The 19,796-nt window shown below is 58.0% G+C and overlaps 1 protein-coding gene across 2 annotated transcripts; it reads right to left on the bottom strand.

Moving 5' to 3' along the window:
* Positions 1-1,092: 1,092 nt before the first annotated feature.
* On the bottom strand, positions 1,093-18,741 carry LOC105825252 (L-gulonolactone oxidase). Of its 2 annotated transcripts, none has more exons than XM_012662976.1 (12): positions 18,664-18,741; positions 17,723-17,824; positions 15,944-16,069; positions 14,507-14,601; positions 13,781-13,871; positions 10,598-10,783; positions 8,051-8,158; positions 7,108-7,184; positions 4,629-4,778; positions 3,768-3,932; positions 2,323-2,413; positions 1,093-1,764 (listed from the first exon to the last, which is right to left on the bottom strand). In XM_012662976.1, the coding sequence occupies exons 1-12, from the start codon at positions 18,664-18,666 to the stop codon at positions 1,636-1,638; spliced, it is 1,323 nt and encodes a 440-aa protein (XP_012518430.1). In that variant the 5' UTR covers positions 18,667-18,741; the 3' UTR covers positions 1,093-1,635. The 2 variants fall into 2 exon arrangements, with proteins under 2 accessions (XP_012518430.1, XP_012518431.1); XM_012662977.1 differs by lacking the exon at positions 18,664-18,741 and adding an exon at positions 17,970-18,017.
* Positions 18,742-19,796: the final 1,055 nt, after the last annotated feature.

Raw genomic sequence — 19,796 nt, 5'->3', positions numbered from 1 at the left:
CGCTCATCTTCCCCAGCTGAAGCTTTGCACCCATTAGACCAGGCCCCTCCCCGCAGCTGTGGGAACCACTCTTCTACTTCGTCCGTCTCTGACTGTGCTTACGCTGGGGCCCTCGTATAAGTGGAATCACACAGGATCTGGCCTTTCGTGTCTGGCTTATGGCACTTAGCACAATGCCCTCAAGGTTCATATTGTAGCATGTGTCAGAATTCCCTTCCTTTTTAAGACTAACGTTCCGTTGTATGAATAGACTATATTTTTGTTTATCCATTCATTTGCTGATGAACATTTTGGGGTTGCTCCCACACCGTGACGATTATAAACAATGCTGCTCTGAACACGGGTGTACAAATGTCCCCTTGGCATCCTGCTTTCAGTTATTCTGGGTATATCCCCAGAATTGGAATTTCTGGGTCATACGGCAATTCTGTTCCATTTTTTAAGGAACCACCATACCATTTTATATTCTTCCACCAGCAAAGCACAGGGTTCCAATTTCTTCATATCCTAATACTTGTTATTTTCTGGGGTTTTTTTTTTTTGCCTTATAATACTGATTCACACGGGTGTGAAGCGGTATCTCCTTGTGGTTTTATTTTCATTTCCCTAATGAGTAGTGATGTCGAGCACCTTTTCATGTGCTTATTGGCCATTTGTATCTCTTTTTTAGAGAAACGTCCATTCAAATCCTTAGCCCGCTTTTTTGATTGGGGTGTTCGTATTTTTGTTGGTGAGTTGTTGGAGTTCTCTATGTATTCTGGATATTAACCCCGCAAGAGAGAAACCATTAGGAGACAGATTTCTCGAGGGCAGGAACCTCTCTTAAGATTCTTTGAATTCCCCTACAGCACTTGGTGCGTAGTAGAGGATCGAGGAACAGGCTCCGTGGAGTCCATGAAGTGTGGCAGGTCGGAGACAAATTGTAGCTAAGCTCAATAAAAGGAATATGAGAAGCATTTCCTAGGCAAATCCAAGACCTGTTACCCTAGGAGGGAGGCCTCCTGCTGGCAAAGCATTGCCTGGGCTGTGAAGAGCAGGGAACAGAGAGGGATTGATTCTTAGTCTTTATTAAGAAGAAGCCACAGAGGGTCCCAATCCCCAGACACCCCTGACACAGACATGCTGCAGGTCCGGCCACGGGAGGGCACACAGCCAGGCCCACCTGGAAGGGGGCGGTCCCAGGGCAGGTGGGCACTCACCTGAGCGTCTGAAAGACCCTCACGAGTGAGAGAAAGCAGAGCCCGGTGCACACGACCTCTGGGCCCAAACACTGTGGAGGGGCCCCCCCTTCCCATGAGGGCTGGAGAGGGAACCCCTGGAGCTACAGACCCCGGGAATTTCACTTCCACACCCGGTCGGAACCCGCGAACTACCAAGTCCCTGCCCCCCTTGACTATGGAACAAGTTAGGGTGCCCCCTTCTCCTGCGAAAACAGAGCACAGTGATTGCAGGCTTGGGACGTGGGGTCTATTTGAGCTGTAAAGAGGGATTTGGGTGCTAGGCCACCTCCAGCTGGGGGTGCTGTGAGGACAAAGGACGTGAGGGAAGGGGCTGCCGGAGCTCAGCTCATCACATGGGGTTGGGGAGGGGGAGATCGGCTCCCCTTGGCGGGGGCCGCTGGCTTCCTGCCCCCGTTCAGTAGAACACCTTCTCCAGATACGAGTTCAGGAACATCCCGGTGGGGTCCAGCTTTTCTCGGATGGCACAGAACTTTGGAAAGGCAGGATACATTTTCTCAAAGTCACTCCGGGTGCAGTTGTGTGCCTGTGGAAGCAACCAGACACCCTTGCCTTAGGACACGCTCACAATGTAGAGACCCAGATAAAAAGGAGGGGCTGCTCAGAGAGTGAAGAAGGCAGGTGGGAGCAGGTGGCACCGCACTCCTCATGGCCACTGCTACTGGCTGCATGACTCAGCGGAGGTGGCTCTGGCCCCAGTCCCACTGCTCATCAGTAAGTCAGTCCTGCCACCCCTGAGCAACCTTCACTTTCCCATCTGTTAAATGGGCTCAGGATGCCTGCCTTATCCTGCTCAGAGGGTTTCTATGGGAATCAGATACAGCGGAAGATGAATTTCTGTGAAAACTCTGAAGGCATCACAGTCCCTGGGCTGTCAGAACAAGAGCTTGGGCAGGAGAAGTGGTCTGGGCAGCAGGGGGTGGTCTGGGCAGCAGGGGGTGGTCTGGGCTCAGCCGCTCCTGACCTGCAGCCCCCAAGGCTGGGGCAGGGTGGAAGGGTGGGGAGGCGGCCGGCAGGGAGCAGCGGCGCCCTCTGGTGGAGGCTGCATCGCATAGCAGCTGCCAGACCCTGGGGCAAGTCCTACCTTGGCCCAGTGGGGCCTGCCGCCAACCTTCTTCATGATGGTCTCGTAGGCCACCCAGTAGTCCAGCCGTGGCACGTCCTTGCCGTAGGGCCTGGTTAGGGGGAAGAAGGACGTGAGCCCTGCCCCTGCCTGCGTCGCCCCTCCTGCAGTCACTGGGCACCTTCTCCACGCAGCAGCTGGCACTTGTCTGGGGATATGGGTGGGCCTTGTGTGGTTCTGTCCCCAACTTGACACAAAGGGCTTTGCTCATTGCTCATCCTCAAAGGATTCCAAAAAAGTGTGTGAAAGTTACTGTGAGTTTTAGTAACCTCGAAGAATCACATGCTACTTTAGATGTCTCTTTGACAAAGCCTTGGACTCTTACCTGATGCATAAAAAACGTGGCCGTGTGACCCACCTGGCAACCCCAGGCAGCACTCAGACGCCAGGTCAGACCGACTGATGGAAAAAGTCTGATTTCATTTTTAAAGATTCAAATAAACATGTTAAGGTGCATCCCCATGGCAACTGTCTCACTTCTGAATATGAATTCACGGGTAGGGGAGGAGACAGACAGACAGACGGGCAGATGGACAGATGAGTTCTGAGCCACTCCACAGCCGCCCCACTGTGAGATGACTGCAGCCCCGTCGATGTGTCTTTCAGAAACTCTCTCGTCTGGCGTTGTTGGACTCCCCTCGGGAACGATGGGTGCATCCTTTCATCGTCCCTTGGGGCCCTTAGAAGTTTGGAGAAATGCCCCACAGCAAGATTCAGGATTCAGGGGAGGGTGTTTCCTTGTGCAAAGTCAGGGAAGGGCTGTTAGGAAGGGAAGGTGGGTGAGGAGAGGCAGGAGGAAGACACACCTTAGGTAAGAAGCTTTAGGAAAAGACCAGCTTCTTAAACCACCTGTGTCTAGAAGCATCATCCCGGGGACCACTGCCTAACCAACTAGGAAAAGGTAACACAGTCACGGACGCGGGTGACAGCACGGTGGCCCACAGGGCTGGTTGGATGGGAAACGCATCCATGTAGCACCTGGCGTCAAGTATGATCCTCCCTCCTGCTGACCTTCAACCTGGCCCCAGAGTCCTTCTCAACACAGCGCTCCAGGCTGTCAGAACCGCCGGCTCCAGCAGGCACGTGAGATAGACTGTATTTGCCATCCCATCATATCAGCTTCATAAATGGCAGCTACTCCTATTAATACTACTTAAGAATTCATACTAATTATTACGCTGACATGATATAGACTAGAAACGGTGCATGCAGTAAGAGTCTACAGAGAGGGAGAGCTGTAGGAACTCAAAGGAGAGAGACACTGTCCCCTGCTGCCAGGATCAGCGAAGTCCCCCCAGAGAAGGTGACATTAGAACTGGCATCAAAAGACTAGGGAAGGAGAGGGGCCCTTTTAGACCGGAGGGGATGGTTTCCCGCCCCACCCCTGCCCCTCCACGTGCCGTCACCTGTACATGATGATGTTCATGTAGCAGCTGTCCCGCTGGAAGCAGGGGCTCAGCAGGATGTCATCCCCCCGGGTGAAGCGCACCTCCACGGGGAAGTGGGCCACCACCTTGGGGTGGGCTTCCAGCATGGTCTTCAGCTCCAGCAGGGCCTCCTTGGTCTTCTCTCTGCACTCAGCCCCGGGGACAGAATCCGGACCTCAGGGCGGGGAGGGACCGCCAGGAGCCCTCCCCCAGGCTCTGCCCGGGCTCCCAGCTTCGTGGTGTCTTGCCCTGCCTTGGGTGCACCTGGGACACCCCCAGATCTCTGGCCACAGTTGTCTCAGGTCCCTTGGTGTCCTCTGCTTCAGACAGAGTAAAGTCCCTCTGACTCTAATACTCTTAACTAATAGTCCCACGTGGAGGGTCGGCGGGCCAAGCCCTTGAACTCAGTAACAGAGGATCCCCTGAGCCCCAGGCACCACCCCTCCTTCCCTGGAGAAAGGGACGAGGGTGAAGTTAGGAAGCCACAGAGGTTGGTAGCTCCCAGCATGCTGGGTGGGCTCTGCCAGCTGAGGGATGGGAAGCAGTGGTGGCCTTTCAGACAGACAAGCTGGCCAGGGAGCCCCACGCTCCAAACCCGAACCCTCACGGCTGGACGGGGCGGGAGGGGGAGGGAGGGACTGTGTGGCTGGTTTTCCCCATGAGGCAGAGAGGTGGGGTCCCGGGGACACCAGGAGAGGACTCAGAGCCTGTGGCCATCCACAGAAAGGGGACGGCACTCGGGGCCTGGCACTGAGCCCGCTAGGGCCGTGGTGAGGACGGCATCCAAGGGAGGGCCGGCTCTAGGAAACGCACGGCCGCCGGCCACGGGGCAAAGCCTACCTGGGGATGGCCCAGTCCTGCACGTGCTGCCTGAAGCGGCACTCGTAGGTGAACACCTTGTGGCTGAGGTCGCTGTGCTCCCTCCTGCAGTTGAACAGGAGCCAGAAGAAAAAGCGGTTGATCCAGCCCACGAGGCACGGCAGGAAGGTGCTGCAGGCAACAGGGCAGAGGGTGTCAGGGCTGGGTGGGGCGGTGCATGACAGCCTTGGTACCCGGCACTTATTGAGCGCCAGCTGCATGATGGGTGCTGAGCTGAACTCTTTACAAACCAGGGCCTTGTTCTCAATACACTCTGCCGTTTGGCTGTCCTTGGTCGCTTCTCCACAGCTGGGAATGCCTCCGGGCCACGCGAACATTGCTCTAAGGCAGCTGTCCCTTAGACAGCTTTTGGCATCAGGGACCAGTTTCAAGGAAGACAATTTTTCTATGGACTGGGGTCGGGGGAGGGTGGTTTCGGACCATTTCTCATGAGGAGCGCGCAACCCAGATACCCGCGTGCTGCTTAGACGCTCACTCGCCAAGTCGTGGTTATCAAAATTTACACACACACATACTTTTTTTCTCTCTCTTTATAAAAGGACTGACCGTTCACTGTAGATAAGATAAAAGCCAAGGAAACATCCAGCACTCTTACTGCTGGTGCAGCGCCAGACGCGGCACCTACGTCTGCATTTGATGGACGGGGTCACCGCGGCATCGATTCCCGCTGGGTCTGCCCGATGCCCCGAAGCCCAGGCTCCCCCTCAAGGCTCAGGGACGCAGGATCATCAGGGAGGTGAGCGACGCAAGGTTATATGGTGCCGTCTTCTGCATACTAACGGTGGAGAGCCTCGTGAACGGGGGCTAAAGGCAGCCTCGGGGAAGGCGGCCTCAGATCTGCAGCCAAGAGCTCCCTGGGGCAGGGGACAGAGGGGCAAGGCCTGGGGGCTGGTGTGGGGACGGCTGGGAGGAGGCCCGTCCAGCCATCCCGTTCACAAACTCGGCTCCTGCCAGCTCTGGGCCCCGAGGGAGTGAGCTGCCCATGAGGCCAGGTGGCCAAAGGCTTCCCTGGGTCCCGCTGAGTGGAGCTGGCGCTAATCCCTCCCGCTGCAGCTCTCGCCTCTTCTGGAGGGATGGAGCGTAACGGCACAGACAGGTCCCCGTCCTCAGTGGTACGGTCTCGGGGCAAGCAGCCAGCACCCCACCAATGGCCAGATCCAAGCTTAGTGTTTCACTCCCGCACCCTCAGGGACACAGCCCGGTGGCCGTCTGGAGCTGCAGGGACAGGGCCGGGTGGACAGAGCTCCCCGAAGCCCCTGAGCTGGAGCCACATAAGTTGGGCTCAGAGGCCCTGGACCTTGCTCGGAGGTTCCGGCCGCTGGCTGCACGGGGCAGCTGTGATTTAGAGTCCAATTTATCTGGACACTGCCGGGGCCCGGGCTCTGCAGACGCTCGCACATGAAGCTGCCGAGCTGTCGTGATGGCAGCCGAGGCCCCGGGAGAAAGCCGATGGGGCCCTTTCCACTCGCACCCCACATCCACCACCCCGATGGAGCGATGGCCGGACTCCCTCAGGCTCCTTGGCCCTCGCCTGCCCAGATCCAACAAGTCGCTTCCTGTGTTTCACTTTCTAGCACCTTCCCCAGGCAGTTTGTCCTCTTTGTGGGTCCAAACACACACAGAGCAGTCGGTGCAGTACCTGCGCTGCAACACTCAGCACACCCAACCCTTTACTGCTAACCGGGCTGCTGCCCACTCACCCGGGTGTGACCGTCAGTGGATGTGACCTGAGCTGACATCAGAAAAGGAATTACAAAGTGTGTAATCGGGCGGAAGCTGCGGCACCTACCCGCAGCCTTCCGTGCCGGACACACTGCGGTGCTCAGAGAATTCCAGGACGCCTGGGACGGGGCCAGGCAGGGGTGTCAGCTAGCGTTCCTGCGGCAGGTCGGAAGCAACCAAGACACTTCCGGAAAAAGACAGGGTGGGAGGACCTGCCTAGCAGATAGGTTCATAGCAAGTCTTGTTGTGAATTTATAGCTGGCCCTACCTATCTGTGGGTTCCACATCCATGGATTCATCCAACCGCAGATCAGAAATATTTAGGAAAAACAATCCTACAAACTTCCAAAAAGCAAAACTTGAATTTGCCATTTGCCAAGTAATACATTGAATCCACATGAATGAAATGATATGTAGGCAGAGTATTAGATATTCCAGGTAATCTACAGATGGTTTAAACCCGTGGTCCCCAATCCCCGAGACGCAGATGCGAAACGGTCCATGGCCTGTTAGGAACCCAGTCACAGAGCAGGAGGTGAGCGGCCACTGAGTGAGCGAAGCTTCATCTGTATTTACAGCCGCTCCCCATCGCACGCATCACCTAGAGCCAGGAGACAGACTCCACGTGCATGCACCAGCTACAGGTGTGACTATTCCCATGTGCCACATCCTCAACTGCACGTGGCAGATGCCCGGAAAGGCCCCTTGGCATTCCTACCTGATCCACAGCAGGAACTCCAGTAAATAGAATCCGACGGCGTAGTCCCAAAACCAGTTGGCCGAAGAGGAGGGCGGCTGGGAAGCAGAATTTGTCATCAGTTTGGGGCCAGAGCTGAGCTGCCTTCCGAACACGCATGTTGGCCTGTCCCGTGAGTGTCCCGGGAGAGGGAGCTGTGTCCCAGCTCTGTGTGGGGGAGGGGAGGGGAGGGAGGGGTGACCCACCCACCAGGATGATTGAAAGCCTCACTTCTTGGTGGCAGAGCCAATTCCCACCCCACCCCCTTTCATTTTATGCTTTTACATTTTATTTATGTATTTATTTTGCACAAGAAAAAGGTGTGCCCCGCCCCAGCCGGGTGTCCAGTGATTACCCTTTGCCAACCCCACACCGGCCTCCTCTGCGTGGCAGGTGTCACGGCCTTTGTCTGACTTGCCCCAGCAACAGTCACCCCATGGGCTGCTTTGCTTTCTCCTGCTGAGAAGCAGCCTGCTTGCTAAGGACGCGCGGGGAGACAAAACCATCCGTCTGTCCCACTGCACAACTGGAGCAGGGAAGTGGGGCGGTTTTTGGGGTCTGGCCCAGGCATCCGGGACTCTAATCTACCCTCTCCTGTCCTACCTGCCCCCTCCCCCATATCCAGGCTGTCCCTTGGCCACACCCCGACTTGTCCCCACTGCAGACACACTGGACCCCCACTCTGCCCCCCTTCCTTCCTTCTTCCACCCTCGGCCTTTCTGCGTCTCCCCTGCACTCAGTGACACTCCCCTCTGTCCTGCTGTCATCCCACTGACCACCACAATGACCACAAAGTGTCAGCCACTCTGGGAGTGGACGGCTGTGTGGCCTGTAGCCTGTGGGTGAGGACGGGGAGGGGACGTGCAAGTCACTGGCAGCCACCTGCCCCGGGACACCGGGTGGGGACGGGCGCCGCCGCGGCTACCTTGCTGGTGTGGTCCTGGTAGATGACGCTGACGTTCTCGCTGTGCGGGAACCAGAGGAAGCGGAAGTACTCGGATTTCTTCAGGTGGCTGTCCAGGTTGTCGAGGACCTGTCCTCCGCGCGGGGGGAGGGGGGGGGGGAGAAACTGCGTTGGTCACGGCAAGATGGCAGGGAGTACTGGAAGTCAGGGCCCGGGCGTGCCTCGGTTTCTCCTTATCAAATGAAAATACTTAGAAGCGTCCTAACACTGCCAAACGGCAGGGAATGAATGTTATAAACCACTGGGCATTAAAATGGCCCACGTACATGGTGACGTCCCTGAGCAGCTTAGAGGATACAAGTGACTTCTTATTTGTCCTGGCTTGAGCAATTACTTGCTGTGTGAGTTTTGGCAAGTTATTGAATATTGCTGGTCTCAGGTTTCTCATCTGTAAAATGGGGCTATTAACAGTGTTCATGTCAGGCCAGTCATGAGTATTAAATGAGATAATGCCTAAAAGTGTTTAAAATGGTGCCAGACACATGTTAAGCACCACACAGGTGCAAGCTGCGGCTCCTAGCACTATTGCTCTTACATTGCTGTCATCGTCATCGTCATCTCTTATCCCTTCACACGTAGTGGGTCCTTAATAAAGTGAACAGGAGAGTCCTGCTCTGATGTGGCTAATCATTGCACATCCAATCTCATGAAGCAAATCATGTCTCCCTGAAACCCATCAATCTGATACAGGACGAGTTTTGAGCGAAAGTATAGACAGATTTGGGGTTTGACAGGCAGCTGTGTCTTGCAGTAAGTTCTGGAATGGAGTCCAGAATCCCAGCAGCAAATGTCATGGTGCCCTTTTCTCAGCTCTGGGGCCTGAGAGAGGCAGGTCCAGCTTCCTGCCTGGGGTGGGTTTTCCATTCCATGACACCTGTGCCGGGCGAGGTACGGGATTCTCTGCGGCCCCTAAGCGAGTGATTCGAGGGAAAAACCCAGGCATAGCAAGAGTGAGGAGAAGCTGCTCAGATGCTCGCTCTGTCCTCTTGCTCCTTTTCGGGGCTGTTTCCTTGGAGAGGAGCAGGCGGGGTTGTGTCTTCCACCTGCAGCGTAGCTCCGCCTCCTGTTTCTCCCCAGTGCTCTCAGCCTCGCAGGCGCCCTGCAAAGGCTGCTCTGGGCGGCCACGGCAAAAGCAAATGAGCCGTGGGGCCATTCGCTGCACAGGGGCTGACAAGGCCACTGCCTCAGGCAGCTGTCCTTGTCTGTGGCCTGTGGGAACCACCTTCTCAGCCACCAATCGGGAGTTCCGGGGAGAGATTTCCACCAAACTCATGCCTCTGAGTAGGAGCGCTTCTGGGTTTAAGGCCTTTGCCCTGAGGCTTAATGCACTAGAAATTGCAGATTTTTAAACCAGGTACTAGATAATGACAGTTTCCCTGTGCCACCTACCAAAAGTCATGGGGGCATGCTTTAATGCTCAGCTAGACATCTTGCATGCGTTATCTGATGGAATCCTCGGATTCAATACTTCAAGGTAGACATTATGAACTGTCTTCGTAGCTGGGGAAACTAAGCCTCAGAGAGGTTAAATGACTGGCTCAAGGTCACAGCTTGCAACTGGCAGAGCCAGCATTCAAGGCCAGGTCCATTTGATTTCAAAGGCCACCTTAATTTAAGCATGTCAGGTCAGTACTGCTCACACCACTGCCAACTCCATCTGTGCAGAGGACCTGCTCATGTTGAATGATAGGTGATACAGAAGAACCCGAACTCCAAGGAACTTGAAACCACAGAGTTGAGTCCTGTAGCTTGCCAGGGATGATCCAGGCCTTCCAGGCCTTCCAGGCCTTCGAGGCTTGTTGCATACCATCCATCCATCCATCCATCCCCCATCCACCCATACACCCATCCATCATCCATTATCCGTCTATCCATCTGACCATCTATCTATCCATCCACCCACCCACACACCCATTATCCATCCATCCAGCCATCCTCCATCCACCCACCCACCCATCCATCATCCATTGTCCGTCTATCCATCTGACCATCTATCCATCCATCCACCCACCCACCTATCCATCCATCCATCCATCCATCCAACCAACACGACTTTCCATTTGTTCAGACAGCACTGCCACCAACTACAGGCCATCCTTCCTGCTGTTCATCATCTAGATCCAAATACCCTGCATGTAACCTTGGGCACCCAGCAAGCCTGAAAGTGGCTCCAGCCACTTGCTGTGAAGAAACACTGCAAAGGGAGCCCCGGGCACAACCTCTGGCTCTGGGCAGCTGAGAGTCAACACCCTGCACAGAGCAGTCACTGGCACCCCGCCTGTGGCAAGTCTCCACCCAGCACCCTCTTGCCCATACCTCTGCCAGCCCCTGCAGCTCCTCTGGGCTTCACTAACCCGCTCAGCAGGGTGTGGCCCCCAGGGCCAGGACAGGGGTGGCGAGCTCAGGCCCCTCCCCATTCAGGGGGCTGCAGAGCCGTGGCGGCTGCCAGCGCAGCAGTGTCCTCCGTTTATTTTCTGAGGCTGGTGGCGGGGAGCAGGGGACCAGTACCTCTTTCAGGGTTGAGGGGAAGGACGTCTCCTGCAAGTGGAACTGGGGCACGCACTGCAGCGTGATGGTGAGGATGACCCCGAGGCATCCCAGGTGCACCCGCGCGGCCTGGAACACCTCCGCGTTGCTGGACTCGGAGCACTCCAGGACGGTTCCGCCGGCCGTCAGCAGCGTCAGCGCCACCACCTGCCAGCGGGGGAAGAGCCACACTTCGGAACCACCCCCTTTCCGGCCACTACCCTCACTTCCACATTTGTCCTCGAGACAGAGGCCAGGTGTCACCTGCTCCCAGAAGACCTCTGTTATCCGACCACAGGGGACCTCCAGCCGGGCTACTGTCACAACCCCAGGAGGTCTCAGTCTCAGTGTGGAGGGAGAAAGGGGAGGTGGGGGAAGGGACACTATGTCTGGGTGGGCCTGGCACCGTGTGAGGTTACAAGGGCCCCGCTGGCTTGTCCTCCCTGGGCCTTCCTCTGCCGGGGGCTCTGAGAGGAGACCAGGCTGCGAAGGGCCGTGAGCTCCTGGGTGAAGGGGCCTGGGAAGGCAAAGTGAGGACGTGTGTGCCCCTGGGGGTGGCCACCCCGCTGTCCCCACACAGCTGGGACCCAGGGTCCCAATGCTGCTCTCTGCCTGCTGCTCCTCCTGGGTGGTGTGTCAGCCAAGCTGTCCCTCCCCTCATCCGGGACCCGCTCACTCGAGGAACTAGATCCTCCTACTCAGCCACACCCAACCAGGAGCCTTTGGGCTCCTGCAAAGACCAGGACGCTCAGCTGGAAACTGACAACTTCCGCATCTTTGCCCTTGGCCCCATCTCGGGAGGAAACCGCTTCCGTCGCTGCCTAAGCCCTTCTCCACACTCCGCCGCCTGCTAGTCTGGATGGGAATCGCTTCTGACACGCGTGGTTGGCGGCCGGATGCTCAGGGTGAGAGAACAGATAAAGCTGAACTAATTCCGATTAGTGGCGAGCACACAGCGGAGAGGAGAAACGGGACACGGTGGCCATCTGCGGGCTGAGGACATCAGTGATTTTTACAATGAGATCCAGGCAGCGACTGAGAGCTGGCTGGGAAACGCTTCAACAGGACCCAGGACCCCACAAAGGGTGGGCACTCCATCTGCTCGCTGGGTGTAACCTCCGGCATGTTTCCAAACAAGCCTGTTTCCTTGTTTTACCAAAGGGGGAGAGCAGTGATAACGGCCTCAGAGGGCCGTGGTGAGGATCGGATGCACGAACAACGCCGAACGTGCCCCGAACTGCACAGTGGACGTCAACCCCTTCCCCTTGCTCCTGCCGTTGGCGTCTGGTGGGAAATACAGCCGGGGTCTCCTCCCCCGCTGGCCCCCAGGCCCACTCAGCCGGGCTTCCTAGGAGAAGCGGTCAGTATGTGTTGAGTGCATTTGGATCTGTGGCCACCCAGAACGACTCTCGTCCTCTGCTGATCACTTTGTAGAAACCACGGCAACCAATTTGACCATCAGTCCCGGATGGTGAGCTGGGACTGGGGCCAAATCTTGGGAAGGGGGGTGGCTCTCATGTCGTTTCCCACCCACGGTGACCACTGGACTCTCTTGGGCAGCGGACCCAGCTTCGAGGAGGAGATGACAATGTCCTTGGCGCTCAGGAAGTCAGGACCCACAGGTCTCTCTGCGCTTTGCTGCAAAGCTCTTACCAGGGGAGGGCTCAGGAATGACTGACGGGAGTGAGTGGCCTCAGCGCCCCCCTTCCTGGCTGCATTCCCTCAGGACACCCCCTCTTGCCTGGTGATTCTTTAAGGCTTCATGGTGAAAGGGGGAGGAGGACAAGGCGTAACCGGCCAGTGCACACGAGAGAGCAGAGCGAGTTTCAAGGAGTCGTCACTGAGAATGAGGTTTACCTTCGCGGAGTTCAAGAAATACAAATAAAAAACCAAACTGCCTTTGGGCTGTTTCCCTTTGACGTCAGTGCTGCTCTGAGCCCGCACCACATGGCACCCGGCGCCCAGAAGTCAGGCGCGGACAATGCTCGTGCGGCCACCTGTCCCCATCAGAGCCGCCGCAGGAGGCAGAGCCATCGCTGGAATAGTCCAGAGGCGACGTAGGTGACCCATGCAGTCCAAGCCCAGTGCTGAAGTTTCACCATAGCACAGAGCGTGGGCTCTGGAAAAGGCCTTGTCTTACAAGCAAAACCCATCACAAGCATGCATTAAGCACTAACTGTGTACGCTCTTCTAAGCACCCCATGTGCATTGCTCCCATAAGCAACCCTGTTTTCCACATGAGAAAACCAAGGGAGCCAGAGGTACAGAGACCTGTCCCAGGTCCCACAGATAATAGTGGCGGAGCTGAGATTCAAAACCCAAGCCCAGCACGTAGCCCTGATGCTCCAGTGGCCAGAGGCCACATGTCCCCCTTGCAAAAGGGCTTGCACAGGGGAGAGAAATGATATCGCAGGCTGCGGACCGCTGTGCCAGCACAGGGTCTCACCCAAGCTGACAGGTGAGCAGCCAGCTCCGGACCGGCCCGAGAGGAAGCCCCTCTTAATACTGGACGTCAGTGGCGTTTGCCCTCCCAAGGGTGGCTTTGGACGCAGACATCCTCTGAACTGTCATCTGGACGCCACACACTTCACATACGCTCTCTCGTTTGCTCTCTGTGAGTTGAGGATTGTTTTCCCCGTTTTAGATGACGATTTTTACAGGAACGCCCAGAGAATTTAAGCGGCCTACCTGAATGTCATAGCCAGTGACGGTGGGACCAGGTTTGAACCCAGGCCTGAGTCCCAAACCTGTGCCCTTAGCCAGTTCCCCAGACTGGACTCTCGTGAGGTGGAAGAAATGTTTTTCGATAAAGGTTTAGCAGGGACCCCAGGCCCACGTGCCGGCTCCTGTCCCGGCCCCTGCCCGCATGGCTAACCTGGACAGCCCGTCCCCTGCCCTGCTCTGACCTGTCAGTGGCGACGGGACCCCTTCCCGCCCACCCCTTCCCACGTGGCGGCTATGAGGCTCCTGAGGGGCTCGGGTGGGAGGGCACCGACCCGCCCGAGGGCTCCTTCGTCCCTGTGTCTGTGGGGCTGAATGAGGTTTGGAGAAGGTGGTGACGGAGCTGGAGGGCACCTGTCCCGTCTCCGCCAAAGGGGGAGACCTGGGGTGGCTTGAGGCCCCCGTGGAGCTGGGCCACGTTGCCGAGGAAGCAGGTAGGCTCACCTGGGTGGCCAGGATGCCATGCTGGATCCCCGTGTTGTGCGTTCCAGTCCCGATGACGCCACCTGCGGTCACATCTGACACTGCGCCCAGGCTGGCTCGGCGGGGGGAGCAAGAGGGACACAAGAGACCAGTTAGGCTTCCTGGGAGACAGGCACACGCGGGTGAGGGGTGAGCCCCACAGGGCAGCAGAGGGGATTCCTCTCCCGCCTGGGTCCCTGTCCCAAATCTCCACGACTCAGCTCCTGCGACGTGCCGACCCTTCTCCACCCTAGTTTCCTTGTCTCCGTGGGCCGTCAGATGGGCCAGTGGGGACCTGCTTCTGGTCTGTGGGGAGGCCTGCCTGCCTTGACTCTGGGGGTCTCCACAGCCTGAAACACCCCTCTCCTCGATCCTCCGAGAACGTCTTCACCAACCAGAGACCAAAACACTCCGCCGAGACTGCTCTGTACCCAGCCTGTCAAGGTGCATCCCTGGGAACTGACCCAGTTCCAGCTGCGCAAATAAACGTCCCAGAAAGGTTTGAGGAGGTGAGGGCCTCCCTGAGCCGGGAGGGTCACCTCTGTGGCTCAGAATCCTTCAGGGGCTCCCCGGGGCCTCCAGGAGAGAGGCCTCATCCCCCAGCCTGGAGTTCCAGGCCCTGGCATGAGTAAGGGGTGGCCTCTGTGTGCCCGGGAGGATCCCCAAGGGGAGCAGACCTCCCTCCGCGGGTGGGGGAGGGGCTCTTACTTGGACAGGGCCAGGCCGTGCTTGTCCAGCTGGGGGTGCAGGTCAGCCAGGAGGATGCCAGCCTCTACTGTCACCTGCTTCTTCTCCTTGTCCACCTGCAAGAGACCAGCCAGGCTGGGAGGAGCCAGGACTTCGCCCTGCCCACACCCCTGCTGCCAGGCTCCTTGGGAGGACAAGTAGGTCCATTTCAGCCTGGGGGCAGCTTGAGCCACCTCCCCTGCAGGAGCCTGAGAATGCTGCGGCGTTGTTGGGATTCTTCTTCGGGTTAGGTTTCTGTTCACAGGTTAAGGAAACGAGGCCACACCTGTGCCCCTACACTGGGAAGGCGGGATTGCTTTGTGCAGTTGTGCAAAGGCACCAACAAAAGAGGGCCCATCTCTGTAGGGAGCCCAAATCCTCTGCTTGTTCGCACCCTGGGGGGCCCAGGCAAAGACTAAGAACTGGGCTGGGGGAGCGGGGTGGAGCCTAACGTCTGTTTGGTGCCTGCCATGCGGGCAAGGGTGCTATGTCAGGAGATCCCCACGGCAGCCCTGGGCAGCAGGAACAGGGAGAGGACCGAGATCTGGGACTTGATGTCACTTGTCCAAGGTCACACAAACATCAGTGGCGGAACTGAGACGAGAATGCGCATCTGTCAGACTCCAAAGCGAAAGCTCGTCCCGCTGCTCGGTCAAATCAATTGCTGGACCCAGTCCTCACTAATTAGCAATCAGAGTTCATTACGGCCATGACTGATGTCGTGGCTGGAACGTTTTCTAAGAGGTGGAGACCGTCAGCCTGAGCAAACAAGGAAATAGTGGAGAGAATCCCAGAACCTCCCTAGCGGGGCTGGGGGAAAGGGAGGTTATCTGGCAAAAATTACAGCCGAAGGAAGCTGGTCCCAGCAGGTGAGAACAGGAGTCCTAAAGTGCAGCACACCTGTCCCACACCCCGACTCGCTGGCAGGCACCTGGGGTTACTCACCAGGTGCTGGCTGAATTGCACGGACAGTGTCCCAGCACAGAGCTGGCATCAGTCCTGAGTCTGTGCCCAGCTCTGCCACTGATTAGCTGTGTGGCCCTAGGCAAGTCAATCACCCTCTCTGATCTTTAGTTTCTCTATCTATAAAACTAGCTAAGTGCCACTTTGCACCCTTCTGGATTTGTCACTGTGAGTCTATTTTGGGAGCCTACTCACCGCTTCCGTTCTTGAGAAGGGGAGGGGAGGCCGTGGCAAGAGAGGAGGGTGGACATCCTCTCTGTGGCCTCGGGGGGCCAGGCAGACCTGACAGGAGGACTGAGCAAGCCCAGGGAGGGCTTGGGTGAGGGGTGCTCAGGGGCAGGCCAGGAATTGGGGTGTCACTCTGGGGACTCAGGGCAGGGGGTCCTGGGATGGAGGCCGAGGCTGCCTGGCCAGGGCAGGCGGCGGGGAGGGAGGGGGAGCCGGGGCTCCGAGTACCTGGAGGACCCGGTTCATCTTGCCCATGTGAATCATGAAGCCATCGGTGCAGGCGATGTCCGAGGGGGAGTGGCCACCGCCCACCACCTTCACCCGCTTGTTCTGCTGCCTGGCCAGGGCCAGCACCTGCCGGGACAGAGCTCGAGTCAGGCCTTTCCCCGAGAGGCAGCCAGAGTGCGAGGGTCAGGCCTGGCCTGCAGGGGGTGTGGGCGGCCCAGGCGATGCACCCCAGGTCTCCCAGGCCCCTGCTTGGCTCCAGGCCGTGGTGCGGCCACCCCAGGGAAGAGGGGCAGAAAGAAGGGTCAGGAAGTGAGCTGGGCTGGAGAAATAAGAAACCCTCCTAAAGTTCCAGGCTTCGATCGACTCTTCCCACGGCAGCCTGAGGCTTCCCTAAAGGCAAACCCAATTGCATTCTTTGCCGGTGCACGGCCCTCCAGGTGCACGACCCTCCAGGTGCACGGCCTTCCAGGTGCGCGACCTTCCAGGTGCGTGGCCTTCCAGGTGCACGGCCTTCCAGGTGCGCGGCCTTCCAGGTGCGCGGCCTTTCGAGGGCATCTCGGCTTAGGACAAGATCTAGGCTCCTTATCTCTGCCTACAAGATCCCCCAGTCAGCCTCCCACTGTCCTCGAGGGCAGGGGCAGTGGCTGAATTGGACTTTGTAAGGACACGGTGGAGAAGAGAGCGTGGGCTCACCCCCTTATGAGGGAGAGAGTCCAAAGCAAGGAAATGTTCAAGCTGACAAAATTATTGCCAGGTAGAAATACGCAGCGAGGAGACGGCAAGGAGCTGAGCTAGAGAAGTTCCGGGTAAGGTGGACTCTTCTGAAGGGAAGTTGACCCTGAGACCTGAAGGCAGCTAGTCATGCGAAAAGCGAAGGGACGGCACTCCAGGCAGAGGACACAGCAAGTGCAAAGGCCCCGAGGTGGGACTGAGCCTGCTTTGTTTGGCTGCGGGCAGAGGGCCAGGGAAGGAGGCACATTCGGGAGGCTGGAGACACAGGCCCAGATGATGCAACCTTGGGAGTCAAGTTTGGGTTTTATTCCAAAAACAACAGAACGCCTCTGAAGGGCTTTAAGCAGGGAAGCAACCCAAGCTCACTTATGTTAAAATTACTTTTACTGACTATGTTAAGTGCATTCGAGGGAGGCAAGATTAGAGGCAGGGAGACCAGGGCGGATGCCCTCCTGGGTCACAGTGGACGAGGAGCAGAGGGTGGCCTGGGCCCAGATCGTGCTGCAAAGAAGGCGCTGGGTGCTGGAAACATCGGAGGTAGAATTGCGGACGTGAGACCAAGGTGAAGGGGGGTCGTGATCCACTTCCGGCCTTTTGATTTAAGCAACCGTGTACCCCGTACAGAGATGGGCAGCACCAAGACGGGACAGACCTCAGGCAAAGCAAAGGCAAAAACGCAGTCTTGGGCATTTCAGTTTGTGACGGCTTTGAGTCAGACAACAAGAGAAGTCGTCTGTTGAGTCTGCAGCTCAGAGAGGAGACCTGGGCTGGAAACGCAAACCTGACGGACGTTAGCACCTTGCTGCGCAGACTGGAGGGGGCACAGGACGTTGTAAGATGGCTGCAGCGTGGAGCTGCGGCGGGCGAAAGAGGGGGCAGGAGTCCTGGGTGTAGCCGATGTCATCGAGCTGTCACCTGGCCGGCAGTTCTGGCCAGGGGTAAGACCTTAGCCCAGGAAGTCCCATGTCCCAGCCTCCTCTCTGGGTCCCAGGGCTGTGGCCTCCAGGGCCAGGCCATTCCAGGCCTTGTGCCAAGACAGACACTCACCTCTCTGATCTCCTCCACGGACGTGGGCTGATAGTACATCTCTGGGCAACAGCCGTAGGTCCTCGCCCAGTTTTCAAACTTGACCCCTTTGTACCCGTGCACCTGTGCCAGGCAAAACACCATGTCTTAGCAGATAGGCAGGTGTGGGCTGCCCCGACCCCATTACTGTCCCCCGACCACCCCCCGCCCCACCGTGGCAGGGACAGGAGGCCGAGGCTGCAGCACTGAGCCCAGGCTCTTCTCTGACCTAATCACCTCTGGGGCCACGGGGACAGTTAAACACGGCTCCGCAGAGGCCTCCTGCTATGATCTCCCTTGACCCCGTGTGGTCAGCCAGGCAGGCTGCGCGGAGAATTCCGCCCGTTCTTAGCGAGGAGCCGCGGAAAGCGGGACTCGGGCTCCAGCCGCTGCTCCTGGGCACCTCGCTGCAGCGCGTGGAAGGCGCGCTCCGCTGAACCGGCGGTCAGGGCGGGGCTGCGTGAGCCGCCCCGGCCCGGCCTGCAGCTTTCTCAGCAGGCTCGTCCTGTCTGGGGACTCCTCAGCAGTGCCATTCCCATGGCTTTTGGCCCACAGCTGTGGCGTCCTGGGGACAAGACTCCCGATTGTTGGACACCCGCTGTGTTGCTGGCACTGTGCTGGGATCCTCCTTCTTGTAGACCTTATAGTAATGCCGTGAATAGGGAATATTACTCCCCTTTTCAGGAGCAGAAACCGAGGCCCAGAGAGGTGAAGTCACTTCCCCAAGCTCACGCAGCAACCGAGTGAAGGTGCTGGAGTCCAACCCTGGCCCGTGCCTCCCCAAAACCCCAAGACCTCCCCAGAGGTTCAAGTACAATTCGAGAGGTTCCAGGTTTGGCCTATTTTGCCCTTCCACGCCCGGCTCACAGGCGCAGCCTGGACGCAGCCTGGCTGGACCAACCGGCTGCACTGTGGGCGCCTACCATGGCTGCAGCGGTCAGTGGCTCTCCAGGCAGCGGGCGCAGGGCTGGGGCGACCTTGGTGCTGGGCTGGCTCGGTTGAGTCCGCAGCTGCCTCAGGCCAAGGGGCTTTGGGGCTGGGAAGGCGAAGGTGGATCAAGACAGCTTTGGGACAGGCTCCACCCAGCAGGGCTAAGGGTTAACCAACCACAGGTCACACCTGCCCCTGCCCCGGGCCCCTCTGGGCCAGAAGGTGGGAGGGGGCAGGGTTTCTGTAAAACCTGGAAGCTGCCTGAGCTCTGACCCCACCCTAGGGATTCTGGAGCCAAAGACACTCTGAGCCTCAAAACTGGGTCCTTAACGTCATGGATCAGGGGAGGCTGTGATGTGGGGGACCTGGGGGGGGCATCTTAATGTGGGGGCTGCCACAGTGCCCCCGCCTGGAGGAGGTTGCACGTGCAGGTCTGTTCCGCCGGAGTCCCTGCGCGTCAGTTCATGAACAAACCGGTTAGGGACACAGGCCGGGACCTTGGTAGCTGAAGCAGAGAGTAGGGCCCTAATCCAATACGACTGTGTCCTCACGAGAAGAGGGGATGAGGACACAGACACACGCAGGGGGGTGACATGAGGACACAGAGAAGACGGCCGTCTACAAGCCAAGGAGTGAGGCTCAGGAGAAACCAGCCCTGCTGACGCTTTGATCTCAGACTTCCAGCCCTGAGAACTGTGAGAAAATAAATGTCTGTGTTTAAGTCGCCAGATCCATGGTGCTCTGTTACGGCACCCAGGCTGGAGTCAGGCAGCGGGAGAGAGAACGAGCGCGTCTGTGCGCTTGGGGCCGTCCCCGAGGGCTGCCAGCTCCACTGCCCATGGCAAGAGACCCCCACAGAGCCCCAGAGTCCCCTCTGGGAACCGCAGGGCTTGGGGAGGGGGCCTTGGGGCTGACACCTGCCAGGCTGGCTGCTGTCCCTTCTCCACACTCACTGTCCCAAAGCCCTGGAAGGAGCCCAGGGGCTGTGGCCAACACAGGGACGGGGTCAGTCCAAGTCCTGGGGACAGAGAAGCACATGGCAAGGAGAGGAGGGGACTGCTTGCTTCCCACCTCCCCTGGAAGCCCTGTCCCCTCGTATTCTCCCACTGTTCTCCCGCACCCCTAG

This window comes from Propithecus coquereli, unplaced genomic scaffold (assembly GCF_000956105.1).
Source record: "Propithecus coquereli isolate 6110/MARCELLA unplaced genomic scaffold, Pcoq_1.0 Scaffold79, whole genome shotgun sequence".
In the NCBI taxonomy this organism is placed as follows: Eukaryota; Metazoa; Chordata; class Mammalia; order Primates; family Indriidae; genus Propithecus; species Propithecus coquereli.
This window is presented reverse-complemented; position numbering and strand designations above follow the sequence as displayed.